The sequence below is a fragment of the Lepidochelys olivacea genome (genome assembly GCF_965140295.1).
Source record: "Lepidochelys olivacea isolate rLepOli2 genome assembly, chromosome: 1".
Lineage (NCBI taxonomy): Eukaryota > Metazoa > Chordata > Testudines > Cheloniidae > Lepidochelys > Lepidochelys olivacea.
Genome location: NC_140411.1, coordinates 155,288,939 through 155,309,258, shown reverse-complemented (window position 1 = coordinate 155,309,258; position 20,320 = coordinate 155,288,939). Strand labels below are relative to the sequence as shown.

At 40.7% G+C, this 20,320-nt stretch overlaps 1 protein-coding gene across 4 annotated transcripts in view; it reads right to left on the bottom strand.

Annotated features, from left to right (window-relative positions):
- USP9X (ubiquitin specific peptidase 9 X-linked) overlaps positions 1 to 20,320 on the bottom strand; it is a 204,930-nt gene that overhangs the window by 164,610 nt on the left and 20,000 nt on the right. For 3 of the 4 annotated variants that reach the window (XM_084641443.1, XM_084641441.1, XM_084641444.1), the window contains exons 2-4: positions 7,518 to 7,771; positions 537 to 682; positions 151 to 230 (exon numbers count right to left, since the gene is read on the bottom strand). In XM_084641443.1, coding sequence (XP_084497569.1) covers positions 151 to 230; positions 537 to 682; positions 7,518 to 7,613 — 322 coding nt within the window. In that variant the 5' untranslated portion in view covers positions 7,614 to 7,771. Of the gene's footprint in view, positions 1 to 150; positions 231 to 536; positions 683 to 7,517; positions 7,772 to 14,213; positions 14,356 to 20,320 lie in introns of those variants that run through there. The other variant, XM_084641442.1, reaches the window with a different exon arrangement.

Sequence of the window (20,320 nt, the reverse complement as noted above, 5' to 3'; positions counted from 1 at the left end):
ATCTATGCAGCTTTTCATGCTGATCCAGGATGTGGGACTCTTGGATCTCAATTTATTAAAGAAATAAAGCTCCAACAGGGACATGGAGGACCTTTAAGGAGTTAGATTTACACATTCCTCTAGCAACCATTCATTGTATTTTCAACTTACCTTTTTTACTAAGATCAATAGCAGCTTCTAGAAGAACTTCTAACTCCCCTTTCGGCAACACAGGAACAACCCATCGAGGTCTGAATTTTTAAAAAAGTATTGCATTTTAATTAGGTTTCTGAAAAGAAATTGAAACGTATCTTCCCCCTCATTATGCCCTTAGGTTAGGATAAAAGTGTAAAATCTATTTTTAACCCACTAAAGAGGGCTCAACTTTAGAAAAAAAACCTCACCAACCCCCATCTCTTTTCTTATTTCCCCCCAAATCCGCAAATATGCAATCTAATACACAAACACAAAGCCAGGCCCATAAATTTTGATGGCAATGTTAAGAGATTTTACCTATAAACCACACGATTAGGAAGAGTACATCAAACTTAAAGTACCTGTTGATCATGTCATCCAACTTTGCCAGATCTGTGTGTGGAAATGCGGGCTCCTCATCTTCAAGTTGGGGTGGGGCATCCCCTTGACCCTGCTCATCAGGAGGGGTAGCTGGGGAATTCTCATTGGAAGAATCAGGTGAAGAAGTCTGAAATAAAAACATTTCAATGATTTAAATTAAATACTGTATGTACAATATTCATCCTACTTCTCAGATACTATAGTAGATGTACATCATTTACTCTTGGCTTCCTTTTTTCCCCCTTGAAATTTCATTTGAATTTTGAAAGCAAACAGAGAATGTCAATAAAATGTAAAAAAAAAATCTTTAAAAAAAACACACCACCACAAAATATGACTATTTAAGGCTTTTAGAATTTAACTAAAATTATTTATTAGTCCAATTATATATTTCATTTAGTATTCAAGTAGTCTAAAAACAATGCTAGTTTCCTGGAATATGGAAAAAGGTGTCATTTGAAACAAAGTTGGTCCATGATTTTGTTGTTAGTGGACCAACTTTCTATTTCTCATTGAAAAGGCCAAAATCAGGGCTTTGGGAATTCTGTGCATGAAAGAGTGTCTTAGCGAAAAGGAGGGATGCTCTTTGTGCAAGTAGAAGGTCTTCAAAGATGCACGAAAGAATGGAGGTGGTCTGTCCACAATGATGGAAGTGTAGGGAGATCAGGTGTCTCATTTCAAGATGGACGATGTCATTGGGAGTGAGGAGCATGCATGTTGAGTGTCAAGTGTAGAGAACAGCTAGCAGAAACAGTGCAAACTGCAAGGCTGAGGCAATAAATCACCTCACGTATTTATGACAAAATAAGGCAACTGCCAATACACACAAAATCTGTTTGTATTACAAACTCTGATGGTCCAATATAAATCTGCCCCCTAGTTTATCTTGTGACTTTCTGAAAGGCTCCCCCACTTCTAAATTTATCGAGTGTAAAATTACGGAAAGCAATGCATAGTGTGAAGACTCAGCTATACACACCTTGCTCGATATATTCCACCTTGACTCCACAAGTCAGGAGCCTCCCTGAAGGGGAATGTTGATTTGGTGCATGGCAGCTAGATTGTACTGAATCCAGCCAAGATAACTGGCTCACACTGAAACAAGATTGAATGAGCAATGGTTGGCAAGCATTGCCACTATGAATTCTATGCCCTGGTTGGGTTCTCCTGGTTGTATGGATCACAGATAGTTGATAAGACAAATTACACAGGGAGTACACATGTCTTCCACTGATCAAGAAGAACCACATGCTAAAGATTTCTATTTATATAACCTGTTTGGTGTTGGTTATACCCCTGCTCTCTCTTGTGGGAATCTGGTACCTGCCACCCAAGCCTTGATTTTCTTTTAATGTGACTATTGTTATTCCATCATCTACAGTTTGCCAGCTGCAGGAAACAATTTCTTTACTTGTCCAAAATGCAGCACATATGAACTTAACATTACCTCCCTTCCTTCTTACAGCAGTTGCCAATAAATTACAAACCACCAATATTAAGCATGATTTAAATCAAGCAGGAACCTTGCTTTAAATCTACTTTAGTTATATTCCTAAAAAGAGATCAATTCTAACTGGTTGGTACTACCATTTAAACACGTTGATTTGCAACTAAACAAAGCCTTTACACTGAATTTGGTACTTATTTTTGCTACCCAGGATGACATTTATTTAAGCAAATTATATCACTCAACATATTTATTCATAATCTTAATTTTTATATTTTTTCAGTATGTTAGAAAATGATGAGGGATGCATTTCTTTATTTACTAGATAACTTTTTTATTCCAAATTCATCCTCTCAAAATGCATCTGGATGGAAACTGACATTCAATTAAAAACAAATGGAAACAGCACTTTCAAATTGTTTTTATTAGTTAAAACTAACTTAAATGTGCTGACACAAGAAAATAAGATTATCAAATCATGTTTTTTTTAGTTAAAATTGATTAAACAAAAGTATTAACTGTACTTAGTGAGTTGATTTCTCCTCAGAGCATTCTGTGCCAAAAAACTAAATTCTGTGCACAATATTTTAAAATTATGCAAATTTTATTTGTCAAATAAATGTGGAGGCTCCAGCATGGCACTGGGGAGCAGAGGCCACTGACTGCACAGAGGTGGGAGATCACTGTGCAGCTCCCCACTGGGACATGGACTCAGCGGTGAGGCTTCACCCGACACCGACACAGCACAAGGACCGAGCCTGCCCCAGAAACCCCTCAGGACCCTGTCCCTCTGCACCAGGTGTGGGCAGGCAGGCTCAGCAAGGGAGGATCCAAGTGTGGAGGGGCCTAGTGTGGGGAGACCCAGGGGTGGGTTGAGACGGTTCTAGGTGGGGCAATCTGCGTGCCAGCAGCTCAGTGGGGGATCCAGGTGCAGGGGGTGGGAGGAGAAGAGTGTCTGGATTTACAGCGGTATGTTGAGGGTTTCTGGGTGCAACAGTAATGGGACTCTGCAGGAGGATCCAGGTGAAGGTGGTTGGGGCTCAGCAGGGAGGGCTCAATGTGTGGGGATAGAGCTTGGCAGATGGGTCTGGGGAACTCTGGGGGGAGGGTCCAGATGCTGGGGGAGTGGGGATCAGTGTGGTGGGGATCTGGGTGGCTCGCCAGGATGGTCCAGGTGCAGGGGCAGTGGGGCTCATCAGAAGAGCGGGTGGGTTGAGTATGGGTGAGGCTCGGCAGGAGGGTCTAGGTATGAGGGGTCTGGCTACACTGGGGTTGGGCAGATGGGGGAGCAGCTCCCTGTACAGGGATCCCTCCCCCTGCAGCTGAGGAGCGATGGGTGCAGGAAGCACAGGGGGGGGGGGGGAAGAGGAGGAGGAAGGAGAGAAGAGGAGTTGGCAGAGCTTCCTGCAGCTGGGGGAGAAATCTGGGAGTGGCTCTGACCCAGCTCCAGATGCCATGCAGGGGAAAAGGAAGTCCCATCCTCCCCAGCCCAGCTGGGACTAGCAGCTGAGCCCGGCACAGGGTAGGAGCCCCCTGCCCCACAGTGATTTACCTCTCTGCCAGCTGCCCTGGGCACCTGAAACATACTGCTGGGGAGGATCACATGACTGCTCTTGTGGCTTCCCTTTGGTTCCCAGACAAAAATTTATTTTTCTGCAGGGAAGCGAAGAAATCTGCAAAGGTACATAAATATCGCACATGCGCAGTGGCGCAGAATTCCCCCAGGAGTAAAGTAGATGAACTGTGTCATCTTGAAAGCCTAAAGACCTTTGAAAATCTGTCCCTGTCCTTCAGTGTTTTACAATTAGATCTCATCCTCTTCCATTTTTTATTCATAGACTGAACGTTTTCCTGTTGTTTCCACTGTTTTTCAACTTTGAAAAAACGAGGAAAATATTCTCTCTGCACCTGCTACCTAAACTGAAAACAAAAGTAATACAGGCAAAAGGTTTTCTGCACAACAGAAACAGAAAGTACTTACATCTGGAAAAAAAAATACCAACATTTGCTCCACTGTAAAGACTGAAAATAATATACTTAATACCGCATATAACACTGTAACATTTAAATGGCTTGCGTTGACCTCAAAATTTAAGATGTTTTCCCCAAAACTGTATACATACTTTAAAAAGCAGTACCTTTTAACTTATTAAAATTGGGAAGGGCTCATTGATGCAGCATTTTATTTCCATTTTAATTTTAATAGATTATATAGTAAGTTTAGAACTTCCGTTTGTCAATTTCACATTTAAAAAGAAAAAGAAATGTATTTAATTTAAAAAAAATAGTGAAAATTTATTTTTAAAAACAGATTTTTATCCACCCTGCTTTTCTGACACTAAAAAGTATTAAATAGTTGAAAGACCAGGCTTGGTTGATATCCTTCCCAAGAACTGTAGTCCTCTTCAAACTACCTCTTGGTTCCATCACTTGCACTCTTAATTAAATGCCTAAGTATGGACTGAGGGACCTAATTTCAGACATAAATGTTTTAATAACTTAAAATGTAATTAGCATATTTTTACACTCCACTGCAGTTTTCCTTTGACTCAGGGTTTCTTAACTCTTGCACAATTACAATTTCAACTTTAATACAGCATGAATGTAGTTTCATATAGTCTCTTCTTAGATCAGAGTTTAGTCTTCCAATAATGCCAATAGAAAAGTAATTTTAAAATTAATTCAATCAACAAAAAATATGGTAAAGATTTCATTACTTCAAATTTGAACTAGGCAGTGGTCCTTTATTTAAAATATTTGTATTTCTGTAGTACGCATAGGCCTCCATCAGAATCAGGGTCCTGTAAATTAGGGTTGCCACTTTTGGTTGGACGTATTTCTGGGGGTTTCATCATATGACAATCTTTAATTCCTGGAGATACCAGAACAATTCTGGAGGGTTGGCAACCCTAATTGCTGCACTGAACAGGCTACATAGAAATGAGACAGTCCCTAGTACAAAGAGCTTTCAATCTAAAGAAAGGACAATATAGCAGAAGGTGCAGAAACATAAGAGGAGGTGAAAGAACAATCAATGCTTTCTTTCCTGTGTAACTTGGATCACTGAAATTAAAAAAATTCGTAAGATCACTTTTTTTTTTTTTTTTTTTTTTTTTTAATATTTGCTGCTAACTTTTTGCATTTCCATGAAGCAGAGCCAATCAGTGGAATAATTTCACTCTGATTTTCATGCACTAGAACACTACAATGTTTGGGGGTTGCAAATACTTCAGGGATGTTTTCAAACCAGTAACAAATGTAAATGAAAGTAATTTTAACATTTCTATTTGTTTTGAAAAAAATCATTACACAAAAACCTAAGTTGTCTGGGCATAAACTTTCTGAATCTCACATTAATGTCCCTCAGCATTCTAAACCCCATTTTATTATTTAACTTACAGTACTTAGAATCTTAGCCATATTAAGTTGCAACCTTCAATTCCCTTCACTATTTGGTATGGTGAAAGCCAAAGTCAGCCCATGTGCTAACAACTTCAGTTCTGACACAAGAGAGACAGATTTTAGTTTAAAATGCTTTCAGTCACCTATATCCACTTGGCCAACAACACAGGAAGCCCTCCTCGCTATTCCTGAATTTTAGATCCTGATTTATCTTCTCCGCCACACTCAAATCTACTTCTCACTTGTTCTATTTAAATTATATTATTTAAACTTTCATCAGAAATGTTGAGTAATGAAACTGCAGGTTGGACAAAGATACCTTTGCTAAAGAAAAATTCTGTATCATTTACATTTGTGCTATTTTTATTCCCTATAATTGGGCATTAAAAGTCTAACAAGTATGTTCAGTAGCATATGTTTCTATACATTGACCTATTAATTTGCTCCAAGTTGCAGACGACCACATCTATAGGTGACAAGATAATTCAAACTTGATGCAATCCTTGGTCACTATGGTGAGATTACGATCAAAGATGCCAGTTATGAAGGTGGATTTTGACCTGGATTTCTCTTCACTAAGAACACTTCATATTCACAGCTGTTTTGTAGTCAGATCATTTTTACTCACTAGTGACATGGGTCAGATTGAAACCAAATTAGAAGCGACTCTCCCTTGCCTTGTCTACTCCAGCCTCTCTTTTCCTAAAATTTCCTATCATTCTTACTACCAGAGCAACTCTATTGGTAGAAACAACAGTGGGGAAATATGAAGAAAAAAAAATCTAAAGACGACAAGGCCATACTCATTACCAATGCGTGAATCACTGAAGATCCATCTGCCCTAAATTATTCATCAAAGGAACATTGTCAACTTAAATTTGAAGCAAATGTTTGCAAAAAAGCTTTAATGCAGCAGTACCAGACTTTTCCACACTGTTTTTAAAGATTCCAGTGAAAAAAGTTCTGAAATTTGTTATAGTTGTTTGAAACTCTGAAAAGGGGGAAGTTATATAACTGACCCTTACTACTCTGAAAAGGGCATTTTTCAGGTAAACAGGGATCATTTTTTTCTATTCTCCATCTTAAGATCAATAGGTCTGCTGACAGTGGGGATTTTTATAGCAGTGTACGTTCAAGGAGGGCAGAATTACATTAAACTATATACTGGATTTAAACCAATTATCTGATATGAGAGGACTACAACATGAAGCCCTCTCTTACCACAGGCAACTCTGGCAGATATCTGGACCCTCAGCTTGTAAATCCTACAGAAGGTGTGAATTGCCAATGCTTTTCAACTTACAGCATTTGGAAATGGACCATTCTGATTCAGTATACTTGAAGAGTTCAATCCGTTTAAGGTGACAGGTAAGTTAACAAAATGGGTCCAAGTCTTGCAGAACTGCTTAATGAAAGGAATATAAATAGACCCAGGGTATGCTAGAGTTTCTTTCAGACAGACAGTTTCTGCAAGAAAGACAGGAGAACTATTACCTGTGACCTACAAAAGATGAAGTTGATCTCCAGAATAAAGCTTAGGACACTCCTATGTGTTACTTTACCCAAACAAAAGGTACAGCACTGCTCTTCTATGCAGAGGGCCCCCAATTCTGAAACCATTCTGGTGGATGTATCAGCCATTAAGGCATCAATTTTAGTGAATGAAAACAGGTATCACTCTTCCTCAGGAGAGGGGAGGGGAAGGAAGGGTCAAAAAGGTGTTTCAGAGTGCTGAGTATCAAGCTGACATCACAAAATCTGAGGTAGGTGAATCAGACATGGCTCTGAAGAAGCATCTGACATCCTGGTATGCAGATTTCTTGCCCAAAGTAAAGACACTTGGAAGGGCAGCTTACTTCATCACTGTGGATTTTATCTAAAGGCAGCACCTTCTGCAGTACAGGGTCTCCTATCACCATACTGAGGCAGTTGTTCAGCAGTGACTCACCTACAGACTTCCAACAAAGTACAAACTAGGCCTGACCCTGCTTCAACGGGTCATAAAATCATACCCTAAGGAGATTTTGAAAGAATTACCTGAAAAAAAGTAATATTGAATGCTGCAGAACTATTGTCTTTCTAGACAGCTTTACTAACAGCATTAGCATCATACCTGATTCTGTTGGAGGGGCGGCTGAGACTGTCCATCAGGAGCCTGGCCCTGGCTATCATTCCCTCCTACTGGAGAGCCACGGGTCGTGGCTGTCATACTCGACACAGGGCAGATCTTTGCAATTTTGTCTGCTTATGTAGTTGTCGTGATAGAAGAAATTATAGTCCGCTTAATAAAGTTGAAGTACCAGCATAGGTCTGCCTTAAAAAGCTCCAACTCAAGAACAAGCCATCTTGCAGAGACCATTGCATAACCTGAAAGAAATAAAAAATATTAGAAACATACAAATTTATTTTAAATCCACATTCAGGAAGAAACCAAAGTATCAAGTCAAATACAACTTTATTAAAGTAAGAAAACTTACTCCTTGCCAGTGAGTATAACTAAACATTTACTCATTCTTGACGGAAGACAACATTTCTAATAGTCTAACTATTGTATGCTACATGTAATGCTATACGAGGATTAGCATCAAGAGTATTCAGAAACTGAAATCTGGACACAAAAGTAACTTCAACCAAAACCCTCCAAACCACCAGTAAGGGATCCAGTAGTTCTTTATTATTTGCCTATTCCAAATATGCTGATATGTTACAATAATAATTCTTTATTTGAAGTTTTCTATAATTTGCTGCTTATTGCACACTTTTTACTTATGCTTCTTTTTAACTGCAAATAAACCTCCAATTTCTGCATTTTATACTGTTCTTTACCTTTCTGATTAGCCATACCACTCATTCATCTATTACGCAGCAGCAAAAAGTTAATTGTAGCCTTGACAACTGTATTTTAAAATTCTTTCCAGCTTTCTACTATTGATTACCTAGCTGTACTGTTGAATTCCAGCCATCTTATTTAACTCATTCTATATGCACTCATTCTGAATTTCTAGAGTTAAAGCTTACTAAAGGGGTTCATTTGGGCCAACTGGAGAGTCTTCAAAATCTGAACCAGTGTAAACTGATGCAGGGATGGCTCTCTGAATCTGCAAATACCCTGAAATAGCTGAGAGGTCTGAACTGCCCATATGCTATGTGGATTTCATGGAAGGGTTTATTAGATCTATTCCTGAGTTATTTTGCTCTTGGGTTCTGTTTACTTGTGTATTTATACTAAAAGACTGTCAAATATGTCCTAAGCTCTGAATGGGCACTCATATTGTAGAGTACTAAAAAACAGAAATATTCACCTCTACAGCATGTTAAATGAAGTCTAATATGATAGTTTAAATATAAATATTTCACTGTTGATCAAAGCTCATAGCAAAGAAGGATGAACATACAATGAAGATAGGCGCAAACTATGAGTAGTAGAGCTGGTCAGGCATTTGTCAACTATATATTTGTGTCAGAAAATGCTGATTTGTCAAAACCAAAGCTTCTGGCAGAAAAGTGTTGGTTTCAGGGAGAAAGAAACCACCCCAGAATACCTAATGCCCCATCGGTGAGGGACTCCCCCAGTATGTGGAAGACATCCGTTCAAATCCCTGAGCTGCCTGACTCAGACCAAGGACTTGAGCCTGAGCCTCCAACTTTCTAGGTGAGTGCCCTAAAATCATTGGGCTAGAGAGTTTCCATCAGTGACTCTGGCCTAATGTGACCTAGTTATACAGTAGAACAGCTCCACCAGGAGAGAGAAAAAAAGAGGTGGAGACAACAGTTCAAGTCCCTGGTCTGAAACAGTCACTGCAGGGATTTGAACCAGTGTCTCCAAAATCCCATCAAGCTATCAGCTATTCCGAGGTGGGGGAATCTCACTCTCTTTTTCACAAAGAATTTCAATAAGTCTCAGTTTTGTTCCACGCTGAAATGGAAACCCACGTTGAAAATTCAATTTTTCACAGAACAAATGTTTTCCAGCCCACTCTAATTATGAGTGGAGTCCCACTTTGGCATATTGTTTTGGTATGGCAAATGGGCAGAACTTCGTGGACAGCTCATGGGACAGGACTCTTAATTTTTCTAATTGCACACTTGTGGTTTCCAGATCACACCAGATAGAGTGTTTTGGATACTACACACACTACCAAAAATGAGTCCCTGAACAGAGTCAAGGGACAGGACCTTTTTCTTTCCAGCTGGAAGACAGGAAACAGCTCCACTGTTCTCACACTCTGCTTCTGAAAAGGAATGGAACTTCACTATCTTTCCTCTCCTTAGCTTTCTGGCCTTAACGGAACCACAACATAACCTTGACTACCTGAATGACATCATGGTAGGATGATGATTTTCTGAACAAAATTAAGGGAATTTTCAATGTAATAGACACTGGAGACAATCCTTTATCAGACAGTTTTTGGTAAACTAAGCTGCATAAGAAACAAGTGCATTTATTTTAGTATAAGAGATACATACATGAAGTATAATATTTCAATGTGTTTAAGGTTAAGGAAAGTATGCTCCCCCCCCCCTCTAAATATTGTGGATTTCTTGAGCACCTTCCACCCAAGATTCTCAAGCCTGGTTTATACTTAAATTTTAGGCAACATAGCTATGCCAGTCAGGAATGTGAAAAAAAACAACAGCCTTGAAAAAAAGTTACGCCCACCTAACCCCCAGTATGGATTTATTTCTTTCAATGGAACAATGTTTCTGTTGACCTAGCTACGATCACTTTGGGAGGTGGTGTTCCTGCACCAACAGATACCCTTCCATTAATGTAGAAATCTCATGGGGACTACAACTACGCAGAAGCTCATCTCAAGTAACTCCAGTTACTGGAAAGTAACCACCATATCTTTTTTGAGAAGCCTCTGCGTATTATCACTTGTGGGAGTTTAGCGAGCAATACAACCCTTAGGAAAGGGAACTAAAGAATTCTAGATAAACAAGGACAGAGGTTTTGTCAGCAGAACTGACAAAACAGGCAACAGCTCTGGATAGTTGGGTATACTTAAAGGGGCAATGAAAACTCCCCGACACTGCTGACTATACACCTCTTTGGTGTCATGTCAGAAATTCAACATTTGAATTTGGTCAGCAGGAGAAACCTTAGAGGTCAAATAGCTTTCAGCTTCAGTATATCGATGTGGAGTATCATTCACTGAAAAGTTCACAAACCTTGAAAAGGATACGATCAAGGTGAGTTTCTCAGTCTACTACTGAAAATGTTACTGCACTTGACAATGGAGGGGAGAAGAGAACTAGATGATAGCATGTCTGTTTGTCCTTTGTTTTTCCCGCATTAAAGCACAAGTGTCTTGAGTCACAATGCCTACGGCCCTATGAAATCCACATTAAAGAGAACACAGACGGAATCAAAACACAGAATCCAGTGCTGTAAAAAAACAAAAAATCCATGGCTGGAGGAGCTCTGTTCCCTCACCCATTCAAGGTGGGATCCAGGGACAAGGTTCACTATACCCCAATGTCCGATATTGTAAAGGGCATTATAGAGAGGGTGTACCGTATATGCGTTTTTGCCCTCTTCCTTCTTCAGAAAGCCAGTCAGAAAGTGAAGATGGCAGGCACACCATGATGGTCTCCCCTGATGTAATACACACAAGATGGAATAGCTGGTTTCAGGCAATAAAATCATGCAGAGCACACTGATCTCTACCAGGACTTTTTTGAAAAAGAAGTCATCAGCACAGGCTGTGACAAACCTTTAGACATTACCTAGCAGTCAGGAGAAATCAGACTTGCTGAAACTTAAGACAGCTTTCATATCTGAAGCTTGTCCCAAACGGATAACAGCACCAACCATCCTTGAGGATACCCACTGCCCTACAGCTCACCATCTCTTGCCCATCCCTCACCAGAATTGTGTGAACAAAGGTTGGTGTTTCTGTGCAGCACTCAGAATGAGCCCAACCCAGATCCACTGGATCTCCGACGCTTACTGGAAGATAAGAATGTAAGAACAGAAGAACCACCATACTGGGTCAGACCAAAAATCCATCTACCCTAGTATCCCGTCTTCCGACAGTGGCCAATGCCAGCTGCCCCAAATGGAATGAACTGAACAGGTAATTATCAAGTGATCCGTCATCCTGTTGCCCATTCCCAGCTTCTGGCAAACAGAGGCTAGGGACACCATCCCTGCCCATTCTGGCTAACAGCCACTGATGGACCTATCCTCCAAACTTATCTTGTTCTTTTTTACAGATTATAAAGGGACGAGTGCCTAAAGTAGCAGACACTGCCCTACCTTACATCTTCTTTCCTGTCAGATTTTTAGACACAGAGAGAAGCTTTAGTAAATATGAAAATCTACTTACAGACAAGAGGGAATCACTTTCTGAGGATAATGCTAAAAGGATAACCATAAATGTACCACAATGGAGATGTCTGCCAGAGATAGCAAAAATATTTAAGTTTGTCAATTTGTAATACTACTCAGCAATAAACTGTTGGTTTGATAGTCTGAAATTATTTAATCAAATTTGAAATTAAGTTAAACATTCCTTCCGAATATAGGAAGCTTGAAAGTTAGAGTTTAATTTAAAATGACAACGACTGCTGCAAAGATCAACTATTTTATGTTTAGTGCATGTTTTTGTTTTTTAATTATTCAAATATGAATTCAGTTACATTGACACTGTAAGAGACTCTTACTTCCGTGGACTTCTTGTATTACTGTTCAGCAGTATCAGTTTGGTCATACTACCAAGAGCTACTTTAAAAAAGCGATTTAAAATGTGTTACTTTTACATATACTGTATATCTGCAGGATGTTTTGTTTAAATTGTAGGATTTTTTTTAAATCAGTTTTTCCCCATTGTAATCCAATTCTGAATATTTTCATGAATTTATAGTAAGGCTACTTAATTGTTGTCAAAGTATCCAAACAATTTTGATTAAAAAAAACAAAGACTTTTTTTTAAAAGGAAAAAACAAAAATCGGAAAATAAATCCACCATAATAAAACAGATTCATAGGGCCCAAAATGTCACACGTGTTCATAATCCAAGACAGAGGTTGTATACCCATAGCAGACACACAGAGGCCTAAAATATAGCATGATGAAAGACTGCACCCAGGTGCAGTAGGAACCTGTCCTCCAGCAGGGAAGTTTGCTGGTTTAGGCCCCATTAGGGATCCAGTGACCCCCAACCCTTTCATGTACGGATTAAAATGAACCATGTTTTGTTTATACAACGTTCCAAGAACTGAAAGGTGCAAATACTCCTGCGAGCCAAAATCTAGACACAGAAATTAATGCCCTAGCATCTCAAAAATTATGATATTCAACCATTTGGTGAAAACTGGTAGTGCTAGAAAAATGCCCAAGTACAGAATGCTATGTTATTTGGTAGATGTCTTCCATTATACTAGCCAGAGCTATATTAAATGAGAAAGATCAAAACATAAAAGTAGGCATCTTTCAAAACTGTACCATCAAGTGTGCGGACTGAAACTGCAATTTACAAATTGCAACGCAACTCAATGGGCAAGACCCCATAGGTAAAACAAATACTTCTGGCTGGGTGCAAGTCAATAAGCACTGTCTGTGGAACCTCAGTGGGAAAGGCATTCTCTTGTATCAATTCTCTGATGGATAACATATCTGAGCAGTAGCAAGCCACATGTGAAGAAATCATGATCAGCACTGCTTGCTAGTTGGCTAAGGAATAAACCTTACACACCAATAAGTCTTTATCCTTAAATGTTAATCCATGGGTTCCTAGACTAGTGTTTCTTCCCGTAAGCCCACATTTGGCTGAATTTAAAAGTGCTCAAGGAACTGAAACAGACTGTCTGCCACCAAGAAGTTGTAAATAATCAAAGCTAGAGCTGCTGAGACTCCCTCAAATACAAAGCATGACTGCGCCACTGGATCCAAAGGGGTACTTGGCAAAAATTTCTAACACCAAGGCGGGGCTCAGTATCACAGGAACAGCACTGACCAATTCCACACTCTGGGAGGATGCTACGGACTATAGCTGCCCACTCCATACCAGAGTCACTCCAGAATTGAACGCCAAAAAGTGCTGCTCTTAGTTTAGTACTGGAAGCAAGTTACAGCAGCTAGTCAGTAATCCAGAGGGGGGGCTTGAACTGATGAACTACAAAGGAGATAGATGGAATATATATGCCATAGGACATGAGTGAAGTAAATGCTAGTCTAGCATAAAACACCAAACTGCAGTCTACCCCAAGAGAATGAGTAAGAAAACCACAAAATCTCCACACAGATCTCAGTGTCCATCCAGAGTCATGTTAAGGAGCCGCTCTTTGCAGTGATTGATCCTAAGCACCAGACTCAGTCAACCAACATGGACCTACGGATTTCCATGCCACTTAGACTGAGCATAGACAACAGAGCTGGAATCCCTAAGCAGAGAGATCTGGGCACCATTGCCTCTTTGGCAAGCTCGCTTCATAGGCAAACATGCTTGCTTCTTGGCACTGGACTCAGCTGATCCAGAAGAGCTCTAGACATATAATGCTGCTTATGTCAGACACAGAACTGGTTTGAAAGTGCTTCATAACTGATGACATTAGACCACAGCACTAAGAATTGATCCAGATGAATCCAGAGAACCTTGGTGCTGCTTATGTCAGCAACACAACTAGTTTTAGCTCTCCAGAGAGAACTGTTTCAGGTCCTTGAAATCAAACTCTGACTGCAGTACAGTCTATGTCTGAAACTCTTGTTTTATCTAACATTTCCAAGTCAGAATTGTTGATTTAAACAATCTGAATCTTGTACGTTATTGCTATATTTAATATCTGTTAGACAATGTGCCATTACCTTCATAGCTTTCAGTATCATAGGGTAAGATGTTCTTTTTCCATTCCATGAAATCACAATGTAAAGAAGTGGACCAGACAGTGCTCCATATTGTCAAGTGGAAGACCAGATTTCAATTCCCATTCCTGGGTCTGGCTCACACGACAGACAATGGGACAGAACGGCTGAAAAGGAAGCACATTCAAAGATTGAAAGGGATGAGTGCCTCACCTCTTTAAATAGAAAGTCCTCAGGCAAATGGAAGAACAGACTTCCTTCAAAACCTATATATTCCTCAGCCGAGAAGATGGTAGTTACAATGTAGGATCTAGGGGGTTGTTAAAGCAACAGATAGCCTTAATGATCCTTAAGATACTGGTTAACAGAAGGAGAAGGGAAAAACTGCATCCTCAACTATACAGACGTCTTAATTCTACTGTGGCATTATGGTGACATCAGCATGCCTTAGTACACTGCAAAATGTACACAAATTACATGTTAATAAATTGTTTTTCCAACTCACAAAGCAGAGGAAAGAATGCAAAACTACAAGATCCCCGTGCAGAAATCTATAGAAAGTAGGGGGGTTATGCACTGACTATTCCTATTCTGAGTCTGCACCTATTCTGAGTTTCCACCTATAATGTGGGTGAAAGCCTGAGATTCAGTTGTTCTAAAATTGAGACTGAAAAAAAGTTGGAGTTGCTGTGTTTAGGTGGTAACAGAAGAGAGAAATTAGACCTTGGTCACATATCTGTGAGTAAAACAAACTAAAGTTTGCAAGCTGGAAACAAGCAACTGATGTTAGGCAAGTTTGGCAAAGAAGACAGTGGGAAAATGTGTACTACAACTTAAACAATGAGCTTCCTAAAAGTTTTAGGATCACTCCTACTAGAATGGCCTTCAAATTGTTAAAAGATTTTTGAAATTTATGATTGTGCTTTCTACCTATTATGAAGACCCTTTCTTGTCTACTCCTAGACTTTCATTACCAAATGTGTGTGACAATGGAAAGAAATTTAAGAGATTTCTCCTCACCTGGGGCAAAATTTATAGCAAGTGACAACCTCAAAATAAAATTAAAAAAAAAAAAAATCGAAGGTAAGAGTACTGCACATATACATTTCAAATTGAGGACGACTTAATCACATGCCTGATAAACAATACAATACCATGCTTTCATTTTGTGTTTTTCAGATCTACTAAAGGGTATTCTTGGCAATATAACTGGTTGGAAAATTTTGAAAAGTTCAGAAGTCTGACAAAAATGTGGGAAGGAAAAAAATCTGACATTTTTCATTGTTTTCCCCCTACTTTCCAATCAGCTGTACTTGACAATCCAGGATAGATTAGGGTCTTGTACCTTCCCAGTGTCAAATCATGTCCATATAGAGGAAATAGCCTAAAAAGTCAGTTAACAGTTTACCTACTATACTGGCTTCTAGTATGTATTGCTTAACAAAACATTAAAAAGTGTGACCTTTTAAGTATCCCAGAAAGACACAAAAAGGTGAGTGTATTGTACTTACCTCCTTTCTACTGTTGGGCACTATCTGCATTTCAATCATTAAGACAACATCCCATGACAAACAAGGACAAAAATTGCTTAGACTTTTTATTAAGGAGTTTTGATTGACTCTCTGTTGCATCTTTGGCAGATAAATCTAAGATCTGTCAATAACAATTACAGTAATTCCTCGCTTAAGGTTGTAGTTATGTTCCTGAAAAATGCTACTTTAAGCGAAACAATGTTAAACTAATCCAATTTCCCCATAAGAATTAATGTAAATGGGGAGGTTAGGTTCCAGGGAACCTTTTTTCCCCAAAGACAAAAGACGTGTGTGTGTTTATATACACACACACGGGGGGGGGGGGTTACACAATGCAATACTGTACACAGCAATGATGATTGTGAAGCTTGGTTGAGGTGATGGAGTCAGAGTGGGATATTTCCCAGGGAATGCCTTACTGCTAAATGATGAACTAACACTCGGCTAAGCCTTCAAGGGTTAACACATTGTTGATAATGTAGCCTCACACTCTACAAGGCAGCACAAATGGAGGGAGGAGACAACAGATGCATGGCAGTGGCTGCAAACAGTTCCCTGCGGAAACTGAATGTGATGATCCCATGCTATCCCACTGGAGCGCACCACTCCCTCCACTTTCCAAAGTGCGGGGGGGGGAAGGTGTTACACACATACATACATATATATACACACATACATATGTGTGTGTGTGTGTGTCAGACGCACATTGCCCTTTTAAGTATGCCAACCCCACTAAGTACACTGCCTTTTTCAGCAGATCAGCAAGTTGAGACAGCAGCTGCTGCCAGCAAGCTCCCTCAGTCCTGAGACCTGCCGTGTGCCCCCTTGCTCTGTGGAGATGGGGTACAAGAGCGGGTGGAGGGGGACACCCTGATGACAGCACTCTTCCCCCTGCACAGCTAGCAGGAAGCTCCCAGGAGCAGCTCCAAGGCAGAGGGCGGGAGCAGCACACAGCAGTAGGGGGAGGGACACCTGAACTGCCTGGCAATTGATAGCCTGCTGGGTGGCTGCCGCACAGGGAACTTAGGGGAGCTTATGGGGGGCTGCCAGCCCACTCTGGTTCCAAGCCCCCACCAGCTAGCTCCAATGGGTTGTTCTTCCTGCAAGCAGTGAACAAAGCAGGCAGCAGCCAACTTATAAGGGAGCATTGTGCAACTTTAAACGAGCATGTTCTCTAATAGATCAGTGACGTAACAACGAAACAACATTAACCGGGACAACAAGTGAGGAGTTACTGTACATCCAAGGCACCACTGATGTTTTTGCTTGGCCGTTATTTTATTGCAAATGTTTTGCATTTTGTTCAAAACTGGTCATAAGAACCTTAGACTGTTCATTTTAAAGTTGACTAAAATGTAATGCCTTTTCTTCACCTGTAACTCACTCCCCAAAACCTCCCCTCCTCCTTTCTCCACTTCTCTCTCCTCACAAAATCTTGTCAGTTTTCTCTTGGAAGAAATTGGCAGAACGCAATATAACCTTTGCCCTCCCCTCAGCTTGCCTTCCCTTTCCCCCTTCTCTCCCCATCACAAAGTTTCTTGTCTGCTCGCCTCCCCTAACCCTTCCATTTGCCTCAGTAAACCCATTCCAGCTCCTGATCTCCCTCATGCCTGCTCTCATCCCCTCCCTTCCTCTTCTCCTTATCACACTCCCTTCTGGCTCTTTCCCATCACAACACAATCATGCTTTCATCTTAAAAACCCACCCTTATCCTACTTGCCTCTCCAGGTACAACCCCTTCTTCCTTTTATATCTAAGCTCACTGAACATGCTCTTTACAATAGCTGTCAAGAGTTCCTCTCCTTTAGTTCTATTCTAGATGCTTTACACTCTGGATTCTGCCCCTGGCGCTCCACTGAAATTGTTCTCGTCAAAGTCTCTACTGACCTCTTCCTAGTTCAGTGGTCCCCAAACTTTTCAGAGCTGTTCCTGCCCTTACCCCTGTTGGGAGCACCCCCACAAGAGTGGGGCTGTGGCTCTGTGGGAGGGGAGGGGAGGGGACGGGAGCTGCATGGACAAGGGTAAGAAGGCCGAGGCTGGGACCTCAGCTGGGGGCCGGGCTGGGGCAGCAGCCAGGTGGTGCTCCCTCCTTACCCCCCGTGGGGGCTGGCACAGGCCATGACTCCCCAAACATTGCTCCATATCCCCCTGGGGGGCATGCCCCACAGTTTTGGGACCACTGTCCTTAACTAAACTCAGAACCAGTACTCCATCCTCATCCTCCTTGACCTGTCAGCTACTGCTGACAATCATGCTCCTCTTGAAATCTTGCCCTCCCTTGGTTTCTCTGTTCTCTCATGGTTCTCCTCCTACCGCTCTAATTGCTCCTTCATTGTCTCTTTCAGAGTATCCCCTTCTCCCACCCTCCAACTTTCTGTGGAGGTCATAGAGTTTAAGGCCAGAAGGGACCATCAGATGATCTAATCTGACCTCCTCAGATATATCAGAGGCCACCAACACCACTCAGCACCTGCACACTAAACCACAACAAGCAAAATTAAACGAAAGTATTACTGATCACAGGAGACTAAACTATTATTGTGCTATAGGCAGAGACCAGGAGGGACTGTGGTGCATCAATGGCTGAGGCCCTGCAATGGCCGGGAACTGATTAAGGGAGATATACCCACATGTTCCCAGCAAGTGACCCGCACCACAAGCTGCAGATAAAGGCAAACTCCACCAGCAAGGTCATGCCAATCTGGCGTCAGGGAAAATTCCTTCCTGAACCCACATACAGTGATCAGTTAGACCTTGAGCATATGAGCAAAAGTCAGCCAGCCAAACAACAGACACAGAAAGCGGGATGCCATCTTAGAGTTTCCACAAGTCTCTGTCTTTGGTCCCCATCTCTTCTCCCTATGCACCTTATTGCTGGGTAATCTCATCTACAAACACAAATTAAACTTCCACCTTTATGCTGACGACTTACAGATCTACATCTCTACTCCAGACCTGTCTCCTTCTGTCTAAACTAAAACCTGACATCTCCTTGTGGATGTCTAGCCATCACCTAAAGATAAAAATAGTTAAAAGAACGCTCCTAATTTTCCACTATAACTTCCACAAGGCCTCCCAACTACCTCCTATCGCTCGCTCTCTCTCACTGTGGATACCACCATCATCAGAAATACACGAAAAGCAGGAAGCCTGCCAAACAATCACGGGGCCAAAGGATGATTAGGAGTACTCAAGGAAGATAAGGCCATTGCAGAGAAGCTAAATGAATTCTTTGCATCTGTCTTCACTGCAAAGGGTGTGAGGGAGATTGCCATACCTGAGCCATTCTTTTTAGGTGACAAATCTGAGCAACTGTCTCAGACTGATGCATCAATAGAGATGGTTTGGGAACAAATTGATAAATTAAACAATAATAAATCATGAGGACCAGATGGTACTCACCCAAGAATTCTGAAGGAACTCATGAAATTGCAGAACTACCAACTGTGGTATATAACCCATTGCATAAATCAGACACTGTACTAGACGACTGCAGGATAGCCAATGTAATGCTGATTTTTTAAAAAAGGCCCCAGAGGCAATCTTGATAATTACAGGCCAGTAAGCCTAACTTCAGTACTATGCAAACTGGTTGAAACTATAGTAAAGAACAGAATTATCAGGCAACACAGATGAACAGGATATGCTGGGGAAGAGTCAACACTGCTTTTGTAAAGGGAAATGATGCCTCACCATTCTATTAGAATTATTTGAGGGCGTCAGCAAGCACGTGGATAAGGGTGATCCAGTTGATATAGTGTACTTGGACTGTCACAGAGCCTTTGATAAGATCCCACACTGAAGACCCTTGAGCAAACTAAGCAAACATGGGATAGGAGGTAAGGTCTTTATAGATCAGTAACTGGCTAAAAGACAGGAAATAAAGTGTTAGTTTTTACAATGGAAAGAGGTAAATACCAGGGTCCCCCAAGGATCTGTACTGACAATGTGTTGTTCAGTATATTCATAAATTATATGGAAAAGGTGGTGAACAGTGAGGTGGAAAAGTTTGCAGATAAAAATTTTATGAAATCTAATGTTAAAGTATATAACACACAGGTTAAGAAAAGTGTCTATACATCTGGGCATAGTGCTTACATTATCCACAAATACAAAAAGTTTGTTTTAAAAGTCATAAGATACATATACATATATACAGAGAGAGAGAGCGCGCGCACATAATCAGCAATAACCTAAATTTAGGTAAATAAATGTAATTAAATTAGCCAAGATAGTTAAGTCCAAGATAGCTAAGATCACCGTAAAAAGTTACAAAGGAATCTCACTAAACTGGGTGACTGGACAACAAAATGGCAGATGAAATACAATATTGTTAAGCACAAAGCAATGCACACTGGAAAACAATCCCAATTACGCATACAAAATAATAGGGTCTGAATTAGCTGCCATCACTAAAGAAAGATCTTGCAGTAATTGTGGATAGTTCTCTGAAAAAAACTGCTCAACATGCAGCAGCAGTCAAAAGAGCTAACAATGTTCAGGAACTTTTAGGACAGGGATAGATAAGAAAACAAAAAATATAATGCCTCTATATAAATCTATGGTACATTCACACCT